The 11719-nt window shown below is 45.4% G+C and overlaps 1 protein-coding gene across 1 annotated transcript; it reads left to right on the forward strand.

Annotated features, from left to right (window-relative positions):
• Positions 1–6364: 6364 nt before the first annotated feature.
• Positions 6365–11165, forward strand: LOC131268379 (uncharacterized). The gene is made up of 5 exons (XM_058270812.1): positions 6365–6419; positions 6604–6804; positions 7460–7994; positions 8139–9352; positions 11155–11165. Exons 1-5 carry the CDS (start codon positions 6365–6367, stop codon positions 11163–11165), a joined length of 2016 nt encoding a protein of 671 aa, XP_058126795.1.
• The last annotated feature ends 554 nt before the right edge of the window (positions 11166–11719 follow it).

Genomic DNA, 11719 nt, shown 5'->3' on the forward strand with positions numbered 1-11719 from the left:
TTCCTCCCCCCGAGCTGCCTTGCCGATCCGATGGTTGTCGTGTGAATTCCGTTTCCTGATTGTTTCCGCTTCTGCACATGTTTCGCACCAACCGAAGATGTCCTCGGAAACGCTTCAACAGCTACGCAAGAGTGGCTCGGTCTAGTTCGAGTGTGTCATCATTTGTCGGTGTTTATGGCGTGTTACACACACACGGCTGGTGGAGACGGCCGGAACCCTCGCCCGAAGGATGTTGTTAGTGTCACCAAAGAGGCGAAAATCGTCCACACACTCCCTTCAACCTCCCTCGCACGGAAACACAAGTACCGAAGGACTCATCTCTGGCTGAAGTCCGGGAGATATGCTTCATCGAGCTTGAAACTGTAAATTTAATTTAGCAAACAAAGCGATGGCACTATAAAACAACACTCAACAAATCGTTTCGTCCTTTGCCTCCCTCCCCCGGATCCATTCCGGGAGCGGAGAGTCGGAGGGAATGCGTTCGTTTCGGGGGTTGGCGTTTGCTTGAAACGTGTAAAAATCATCCCATTCCAGGGGTGAGCTCGTCTTTAGCAAATGGAGGGATCAAAAAATAAAATTTCGCACTCCGCGCGTATGTGGAACGTTTGGCATTTTTTTTTCTCTCCTACTTGTTTCGGGTGGAAAATGTGTGTCACAAAGAGTGAAAATTTACGACCGAACGTTCTTGTTTGTGCGATTTGATTTTTACACACCGAAAGTAACGATATGATGAAACTGACACCGTCTCTCCCGTATCCTTGATTTGTGGAGGAAACGAGATTTTTGCGTGAAAACTTTGCCGTATAAAAGCAAAGATTAAGTTTTGGAACGACATTGAGGCTATGTTGCCGATCAAGCGGTTGTGAACATAATTGAATTTAAATTTTCCAATCTGCAATACTCGCTACTGAGACATTGGATAACATTTTCGCAATCGTGCAATAAAATATCCAAAAGATCGATATTACTTTTACGACTTGTACGAATGGATTTGATTTTTTGGTGTTAAAAAGGAATACTTGCTGTAAAGTTTCCTTGGAGAGCTAGAAGTTTTAGCTTTCAGTGAAACGTTTGAGGTTCCGAAGGCTTCCACCGCGAAATAACTTGAGTCGCTTAATCGCTCCGTTTAACATTTTTCCTTTCCGACTGTACCATTTTTGCTCAGTAAAAAAGGAATGGCTTCGACTCAGAAGCGACTCTCGCCAGCTCCGGTTTGGGCGTCGTTCCAGCGCACTGTAACTCAATATGACAAAATGATAATTCCTTGAATAATTTCTCCACACTTCACTCGATCGCACACATTCAGGTCGTGGGCATACCGGCGATCTGGTGGCATGATCATGCTGATAGTGGATCCTTCTGTTGCAAATCTGACCCACGTGAACAGTGTAACTTTGTCGTGTGCAACTTAGGACAAAATAAAAAAGTTAATTTAAAAAGTTCTGTTAAATGAAGAAAATGGAAATTCGAACAATTAAAGTAGAATTGTCTTTCACCAATACTAAACACCCTGTTTAAAGCGTTTTGACATATTAGAAGTAAATTTCCAATACAATATTCCCACTAAAGGTGCTTAGTTTTCATCACAGTTTCGCGAAACTTCATTGTGTCTCATTGCAGCGAGAACATTTACGCAGAAAATTCGTCCGCACTCCTCGCCCCATACCCCCGCCGGCGTGGGATACAGGCCACACGGAAATGTCACCGATGCCGACTACCTGACTTAAACAATTGACTACGGATCGCCCGGATCGGAGGCCAACGCAACGCCATTGAAAATCGGGTGCACTGATTTATGTTTGCCTCTGCCGCCGTTAGTGGCATCTTCCGGGGGAGGGATTACCACGGCGTGCGTGTATGTAGATTTACCCGAAGGAACCGGGAACAGGTTGGACAGTTGCGCCCGCACTGCGTGCCTCGGTGACGGGATTAAATTGTTTTCCCGAAGGAGCGCGACGCATTTGCATTCAATAGTGACGAATGCGGCATGCGAACGTTTGCGCGATTAGCCGCAAAAGCGGCAACAGAGAAGTGTTTGCGCGCGCGTTTGCAGGTATGTATTACCGTGTGTACCGTGACCGAGGCGGTGAAAAGTGGTGTGTGTACCGAGCGCAAACAGTGTTGTCGCAGTGCTCGAGTCAAGTGCGGGATCCGGGAGGAAGAACGAGGCCTGAAACTGAAAAAAGGAAAAAAAAACCGCTGAAATCGAGCAACCGAAGTGTTTCCAAAGTTGTTCAACATCGTTTTGAATTTAAATACATTATGCAAAGTTTTATGTTAATATTTCTTTAGTACAACATTTGTGCAGCGGCACATCGATACATGCATAATCCTGTCGCTGAGCGGTTGGGATTTTCCGACCCGTTTGGCGAATGTACCAACGTGGAATGAAGTCGGCGTGGAGCATCGTGAGGGAGTTGTCTACTGAAATGAACAATGAAGGGGGAAAGTACTTTCACAAATGATTTTATGTATAGAATGAAAAGATCCGTAGTTGAATTATTAACATTCTTAACAAAATATAAATAGATGGTCATTCATAGTTATTTAGATGTGTTAAAAAAATTTTTGGCTTTTAAATACTATAATTTCATGTGTACTCCTGTCAAAACGTAATCAAACAAATCATTAGTCCATTCCATATTTATTGAAATTCTATGGCTATTTAGCGCAGTTTTAGTTGTTCAACAATGGACAGCAAAATAATAGCTGTAGCATCGAAAAAATGCTTTAACTTTCACCCAGTTTTGCTTGTAAAACACCAAATAAAAATGATGCATAAACAAAGCACAGATTACGCTTGACCCGAATATCGATGATTCGCGAGAGCCCAGCGTAATTACACTAGCGATTACGTTTGTTTGTAGTTTTTAGTGGTTTTTAAGTATATCTATCTTGGAATATTTAGTTTTTCTCCATTCTTCTTCTTCTTGGCGTAATGACCTTGTTGGTCATGCCTATCCCATTAAGGGCTTACGAGACTTTTTACCCTATGTGTACGTGGATAGTCAGTTCTCACCAATTCTAAATGTTTGCATACTTTGCTAATTGCAATGTTTTTATGTATTTAGTTTATTTTTGTTTGCTGTTTTAGAATTTTACTGTATGGTTCTAATATTTTACGGCAAAAATATGTTTAAACAAGATTCATTGTCAAAAACTCGACATATCAATAAAAATTACATGTTTCTACAAAATCTACTATATTGACATGTTCAATTGTTTTTGAATGCTTGCAAGATAGTCAATTTTATCGACATTCTGTATTTCAGCCAGTTTTATTATGAATTTTGTTTAATTTTAAATATCTTTTTTATAAAGTCTAGCATCCCAACACATTTTCTACGAAGCAATCTAGTAGTTTGTAGAATCTGAAACCATTCATCCGATACAAAACTCCCGTGCCAACCGTCACCCAGCTAGAAGGCACCCTGGCAGGCATCAGTTTCGACTGTCTTTCCAACAATCAGGGCTTCCGTTTTTAATCTCCCATTCATCTCCCGACCGGCTAAGCCATTCATACTGTCCCGGGCGTCCGCCGTTCTTTGGCGCGGGGCATTTTGCGATCCGTTCACGCTGCTTTCAGCGGATTAACGCGAAGGCAAAGATTTATTTTCTTGTCAGATCTGCAGCGCACCGGCCCCGGGAAGTACCGGTTTTTGGCTTGCGTTACCTGTACGAACATTTGACTGCTAAATGTCCGTCCCGAAAAGCGACGAGCCTGGGGAGATCCATTCCATTTCTGTTTTGATTGTGGAAAAAAAGGAAAAAGAATTAACTCCAAATGAAACGGTGTGGCGGGGGTTGCTGTTGAATTTCCAATTTACCGTTTAACCACCGTCGATGGGTGTTCCCTGTAGTTAATGGGGGAGTGAGGAAAGCTGCACACAGGCGTACGTGCCAAGTGCAGTGATGGCCGAAAAATCAGCCTCCCATGAAGCGAGGACTGCGTTCCGGTTGCGGTTGCGGACGGTTTTGGAAACGCGAACATAAAAGCGAACCCGACCGGTAGCCATTTTTGGGTGAAATTAATTTAAATGTTGAAATTATGATAATTTCAATTAAACGAATTCAAATATTACAACACCCCCTCCTTCGGACAACTTACGTAAATGATCATCAATGGTTGAAATGGAGAGAAACAAAATGAATAAAAAGGGTAGAAATCAAACCCGGTTAACGGACCTGATGCCGCAAATTTGGTTCGCACCGGAAACCAGTTGAATAATGAGCCAGGTGAATGTTGAACGTGTCGCTTAGGAACGTCCTGAAATTCAATTCAGCGGGAAAACATTCAAAATAAAAATCGATCCTTCTATTTTCCGCACAAGCTACCCGTTCGAGTTGGGTTGACCGAGCACGTTCTAATTCACAGATTGCGCTCGCTTCAATTCCGGTTATTTTTCCGGCATTTTCCTTTTTTTTCGCTTCAGATTTAGACAGTAAAACACATAAATACCGCCTTGGTACGTGATATGATTACCATACACACGTGTGCTCATCAATAGCTTTTGCAACGCGGTTTCCACTTTTGAATTTTTCCGGAAAAAATGAATTGGGGTATTTTTCAGCAACCAGACGGGAAAGTATGTACGTGTAGTTTTTTAAACAGATTAGTCTGTTATTTATTAGTAAAACCAAACAAATTTTCCTTTTAAGCAAACCCAGGAGGAAATTTACCTCGGGGTGTATTGATTGCACTTTCGTTCCGGCCTTTCGGTGAAACGTCTTTTTTTTCGCTTCCGTTTCACTTTTATGACGCAAAACCAAAATCGCATAAAGTCGGGAAACTTCTTCCATGAGAAGTAATTCCATAGACGGTTTCTTCTTGAAACCGGCTTGAAGGTGAAATTAGATTTTGTTTCATGCGCGAAACGCGTTTCACTCACATAAATCTGTGCGCAAATCTTCCTTTGATGCTGTGTGCCATCCACAACCGAGGCCGAACATAGGTCGACCGTCTGTTTTTCCCTCTGGTCCCGGCTTTTCCTTTAAATATCGCCGCAATCACCGAGGCATATAAATAACTTCCCCAGCCAGTTTTGCTAGCGATACGATCGAACACAGGATCATCCAGGGCGTTGGCACTGCTGCTTCGTACAACTAATATGAGGTCATGACGTCGATAAGCCAGCGTGCGGGAGGAAACATAGCAAACACCCACTCGGGTGGAACGCATATGTGTGGCGCACGTGAAGTTTCGGCTCCGGAGGGATCCGGATTTTGCGCCATCGGAAGCGGAAGCAATTTATGCAAAATACCGAAAGCGATAAACGATTTTGTAATCGAAGGCTGGTGGCTTTAAAATTTGCAAACCCCCTTCTAGTGTCACGGGGTTGGATGAGAAAATTCGAGTGGGGACGTCTGGAAAAGGTTGAAGTTGAGTTTTTCTTTCCTCCCAACTCGGGTTCGATAAGAAAGTCCAGTGCTGGGCGGTGTTGGGAGTAAGGACTTTAAAACATCCCCCGCCCATAGTCTTCAAAGGACCAAAGGTTCAAAGGTAGTATAGCACACGAACATATTCCATAGCAATCCATCCACACATGCACGCAGCACAAAAAGGGGCACGGAAACGAATTACGTGTGAGATGGAGATAAGTTATATGATATAGTTTTCTTTTGGGCCTCTTGGAGACGACTTTGGCAGCTGCCTATTTCCCTTTCCCCCTTTTTTAACGTGTTAGAAAAAGGCCCATCCCGTCGATAGCAGCCTCCCTGCGGCTCGGGAAAGGCAAACACACAAATTTTAAATTGGGCAATTTGTAAACAAATAAAGTTGTCGAGGATTAGCGCACACGGGGCTGGTACGGATGATGCGGGGGTGAGTTTTACACATGTGATCTAATTTTTAAAAGTCAGCTTACAGTAGATAATCGTAGTTGATGCTAGTGTGGGCGATAATTTGTGGCAAGAACATTTTGGGAAGAATTTCTGTTTATTGAACGATCGGATTAAGATAGCAGAAGACCATGTAATGTATTTAAACCCTAAATGGTTTTGATTTTACAGCAGTGGCTAAGCTACACTTTGAAGTAGGTATCTGATAAATGCTGCATTATTAACCAACATTGCGTAGCATAGTATGATTATTGCTTGCATCTTGTTCTTTATTAAAACTCAACTTATTAACTTAGATTGGCAATGTTAACCTTCGAAATATGTGGTATTTAGCTAAAATCATGTGTGAGTTATTTGCTTGTGTGTAAAACAGTGAGTATAATTGCAGTCTCACATGGGATTGACGAATTTGTAGATATAAAATAAAGTGAAACATTTTCTGACTCCGAATGTATGGTTAGCCCAAATCGAAGAGTGAAGTCTTTTCCACTCTCCTCATTACCATCTCGTTCTATGGTGAGAAACAATGGCACCGTATGGGGGTAGCCCTACACATATGACTTATGTTGTGTTCGAACTTGGTAGGTTGGTAAATGGTTTGGGATCCGGTGCAACATGAGGCCCCATATATCGATCTTTGATAGTGGCCATTCACCCCCCAAACAACTCCTACCCTACCTCCTAGTGGTGCCAACCGGGATGCGAGTAACCTTTGTGAAGATCAGGTAACCAACCCTGGTGGGAACTTGGGTCGTATGCTGACAGGGAAAGGGGGGCGTCTACAGGGTACGCTCTGTGGGCGCTTTGTGAGCGTCTGTTCACCAGTGGTGCGGCTCACCAATCTCCACGAGCGTCTGTTCTCCAATAGGAGCGGCTCGGAACAGCGTCTGATCTCCAGTGGAGCGGCTGAAGCTGAAATGCGGAACCTCGTCAGCTATACCCAAGGTGGCAATCCCATCACGAGGTGTAGGCTGCGCATCCCTAGTAAGGAGGCCAGCCGAATTAACTTATACTACGAACGAACAAATAATGCAAAATACGTATCGGAATAACGGATCCAGACCCACGCTACGAATAAAGGACAATGATTGGAAGCTTGGGACTTGGAATTGCAGATCTCTCAACTTCGACGGAGCTGATCGTCTTCTATATGACGCCATAAACCCTCTCGGTTTTTCTATTGTTGCGCTGCAGGAACTTTGCTGGAGAGGAAGTAGAGTGTGGAAGCCTCGGCAGTGTGCTGCCACCATTTACCAAAGTGGTGGCAGTACCAACGAGCTCGGTACTGGCTTTATAGTGATGGGTAGGATGCAGGAACGCATTATTGGATGGAGACCCATTAATGAGCGTATGAGTGTGCTGCGAGTTAAAGGGAGATTCCGCAACTATGCGCTCATCAACGTACACTGCCCTCATGAAGGTAGGCCCGATGATGAGAAGGATGCCTTTTATGCGTTAATGGAGCAGGCGTACGACAGCTGCTCGAGGCGTGACATCAAGCTCGTTATTGGGGATATGAACGCGCAAGTTGGCAGGGAAGAGTGTTTTAAAGCAACCATCGGGACTCACAGCCTGCATGCTTGCTCTAATAACAATGGTCATCGATGCATCAACTTTGCAGCCTCCCGCGGAATGGTTGTCCGCAGCACCTTCTTTCCTCGCAAGGATATCCACAAGGCTACCTGGAGATCACCGGACCTACGTACCTGCAACCAAATCGACCACGTGCTAATTGACGGCCGCTTTTTCTCGGACGTCACGAACATTCGCAGCTATCGGCAGCCTAATGTGAGTTCTGACCACTATCTACTCGGTGTCTGCATGCGATCAAAGCTAGCAATGATCTACAAACCCCGGGTCGCTAGAGCGCACCGCTTCAACATTGACCTGCTAAAGGATAATGAAGTGGCTGTGCGCTACGGTCAGACTCTAGAGGCGGCACTTCCATCAGAGGATGAGGCCTCTACTGCACCAATGGAGGAGGTATGGACTAAAATTCGCCATGCAGTGGAAAGTTCAGCTTCCAGCAGTCTGGGTGCTAGAACGAGGTCACGAACATCAGACTGGTTTGATGCGGAGTGTCAGCTGCTCGCTGACCAGAAGAACTTTGCCTGGGGTAGAATGCTCCAAGCTGGAACGAGAGCCAACGTGGAGCAGTATAGGGTTGCCAGGAATAGGCTGGTTTCGGTCTGCAGGAGGAAAAAGAGAGCGCAGGAGCATCGAACTGCTGAGGACCTTGAGCAGCTCCACCGGTCTGGTGACACCCGAAAGCTCTATGAGCTTGTTAACCGGGAACGTAGGTCTAGTGAGCCTGCCATAGACATGTGCCGGGATAGGGAGGGTGGATTGCTCACCAGCTCTGGCGAGGTGGTTGAAAGGTGGAGGCAGCACTTCGAGGAGCACCTAAATGGGGTTAACTTGAATAGGAGCATGGATGCGGAAGTACCACTTGGGGCACCTGGGCACGATGATGATTACCCGGTTCCATCCCTGTACGAAGTCGTGCAAGTGATGCGGAAGCTTAAAAGCAACCGAGCTGCGGGTGATGATCAGCTCTCTGGTGAGCTCTTCCAGCACGGAGGGGAGAGCCTAGCTCGAGTGCTTCATTTGGTGATCGGCAAAGTTTGGGAGATGGAAGAACTACCCCAGGACTGGATGACCGGTGTCGTTGTACCGGTCTTCAAAAAAGGGGATAGGTTGGACTGCGAGAACTACCGTGGCATTACCATACCAAATGCCGCCTATAAGATCTTCTCTCAACTTTTGCTCCACCGGTTGCTGCCCCTGGCCGAAAACTTTGTTGGGGAGTATCAAGCCGGCTTCATGGATGGACGCTCGACAACTGACCAGCTGTTTACGCTCCGGCAGATTTTACAAAAATGCCGTGAGTATAACTGCAGAACACATCACGTCTTCATTGACTTCAAGGCGGCCTATGACAGCATTGACCGGCAACAGCTGTGGATGCTGATGAAGGAGTTTCAGTTTCCGAACAAGCTGATCAGGCTGTGTAGGGCGACTATGGGCAATGTGATGTGTTCTGTAAGGGTCGGTGGTGTCGCGTCCGCTCAGTTTGCTTCCCAGAGAGGGCTGAGGCAAGGGGATAGCCTTTCATGTATCCTGTTCAACGTGGCCTTAGAAGGTGTGATAAGGCGAGTAGGCATCGACACGCGAGGTACCATCTTCTGGCGCTCAATTCAACTCCTGGGCTACGCGGACGACATTGACATTGTTGCGATCAACAAGAGGACGGTTGCGGAAACGTATGCTGGACTTAAGTCAGAAGCTCAGCGAGTTGGACTCCAGATCAACACGTCAAAGACAAAATACATGCAAGGATTAGGGTCTAGGGATAACACCCCAGATACCTTTCCCGGCATCACCTTGGATAACGACACTCTGGAGGAGGTGGACTCATTCGTATACCTTGGATCCCAAGTCACATGTGACTCGGACACATCCTTGGAAATTCGGAGGCGCATCCTCGCTGGAAATCGCACCTTCTGTAGTCTACGTAAGTGGCTGCGATCTGGTCGTGTCTCCAGGCGAACAAAATTGACGCTCTACCGGACTCTAATAAGGCCCGTTGTGCTCTACGGACATGAGACATGGACCTTACTGGAAGGCGATCTGCGCGCACTTGGCGTTTTTGAACGCAAGGTGCTACGTTCGATCTTCGGAGGGGTGCGGGACGCGGACGGCGCTTGGAGAAGGCGGTGGAATGATGAGCTGTACGAGCTGCTAGGTGATCCCCCAATTGGTGTCCTGGTAAAAATCGGGAGACTAAGATGGCTGGGACATATAGCGAGGAGGCCTGTTAGCTATCCAGCCAGGGAGGTCATCGAAAAGGACCCAACAGGCACGCGCAGGAGAGGGGCGCAGCGAGTACGATGGCTTGACCAGGTCGAGGCAGACTTGCGGAGGATCGGTGTTTCGAGTTGGAGATCTGCAGCACAGGACCGGGCGTTATGGCGCAACATTTTGTTCACGGCACGAGTCGACCGACGGCTCTAGTCCGTTATATATATATATATGTGTTCGAACTTTGAAGTACCCACGTCCTTGCTTATGTGCGATTGCAAAATAAAACAAAAGTGATTCCATGCTCGTGGAACACCCGGCGTTCAGTGTTTCCAGTCCACTTTTGACAAATTTATGCAAACCTTCAAGTAGGAGGAAGCACGATATCAATGGGTTATCCAAGCAACCAAATCGGATATACACTTCACCACTCGGCTCACGGCGGGAAGCTCTCGGAAAGTGCGATCCAGCTCGAGACACTCGAAGGTCGATAGCAACGACAAATAGGCATTCCCGTTCCCCTTTCGAGAACCCTTTGGCTCTCGCGCGAAGAATGAAGAACCACGTTTATCAACATTGTCATTGCTCGGCTCTGCGTGGGGAAGTTTGACACATCAAAGCCTCGCCTGTCGTTGCCAACCACCCGTCATCATCTTCATCGGCATCATCTGCATTCGGCCGGGACTTATCGGTCCTGGCGAAGAAACATCGGTTTGCCGTCGGCGGACGGAAAACGGGCACACGGCGATCCCTTGACCGTTCGCCAAACCCTCTGGCGGGGCTAGAGTATTCATTTATGGTAATACTCCACGGAATCGTAGCCTGTCACATTTAAGGTACATGCATGCCCTCACCGCGAAATTCTTGGTTCGATTCGCTTGAAAAGGGGTGCAGTGTGGTGCGGTGGCAACAAACAAATGGCAACTGTGAGTGGTTTGATTGATGAATGACACCGGAGGTCGTCTTCTTCGACCCGCGTACGTTCAACGGAGCAACCGACCAAGTGGAAGTGCTGAAAGTGAATACGAAAAAAATATTTTCTACACGATGGCGATGATTCAATGAAATTGATTTGTTCCAAAACAATTTACAAAAAAGTACGCTCAAATCGAATACTGATCATGATCATGATAGACGTTAACAAGCATGAAACCCGTATACAATATTAAATAGGCTATTTGTACACATGTTTGCGTTCTCAATTACAACGGAAAGGCTTGTGTGTACTCGTGGTTTCTTTAAGTTTTATTGCCAGTACATATTAGCAATGGCTAGCAAATGCAATTATTGCCAGCACAAATTAGCTTTATAACTATAACTTCTTGCGCGTTAGCTGTCTTGTGTATTCCGTTGAACAAACAATTCTATATAAGAGCTTTAATATACAATCGTAGGGCAATTAAATCGTTGTATTTATCTATTATTCGCAAGCCAGGGATTCTAGTTTAGTTTAATATAAGTTTGTGACCGTAATATGTTTCTTTTAAAAAACAATGTTTTTTCTAATTCTTTTAGCAGAAGACTAAAAACAGTAAGAAAACATGTGATTTCATTATTTTTTTATTTAATTTAAATGTGTTTTATCGGTATTATAATGGTTATTTAGAAAAATATTACCTTACCAGAAAATAGCTGCTGTTACTTTTTTTAAATTTTTGTTGCTAAATTAACATTATGTTCTTTTTTGAAATAGCTTGATAATGGTATTCTTCAACAATAGATCGTTTCAAAAATATTTTGCATGAACCGTCACGGCAAACACCTACTGTGCGCATCATGTTCCAACACTGAAAAACAATCTGAAACGGCTTCAACGGTAGCAAAAAGGGCAAGGCGAGACATGAAGCGAATGAAGGACTTCCTTCGATTGATTTTCCTTCCAAGTACCGCGTGTTTTGATCTGCATGCGTAATGCTCACCACCCAGCCCTTTCCTCCCGTCCCGTTTGGCACTTCCTCGTATCCCCTCTTGCCCAAAAGCAGCCTACATCCGAACGATCATTTGCCAAAGTGCCAGGCGACAGTTGGCCCCCGAAATGGGAGTGTAAATATTTAAATCGACTATTGTTTACCGCGAGCGA

The sequence above is a fragment of the Anopheles coustani genome, chromosome 3, assembly GCF_943734705.1.
Source record: "Anopheles coustani chromosome 3, idAnoCousDA_361_x.2, whole genome shotgun sequence".
Classification (NCBI taxonomy): Eukaryota; Metazoa; Arthropoda; class Insecta; order Diptera; family Culicidae; genus Anopheles; species Anopheles coustani.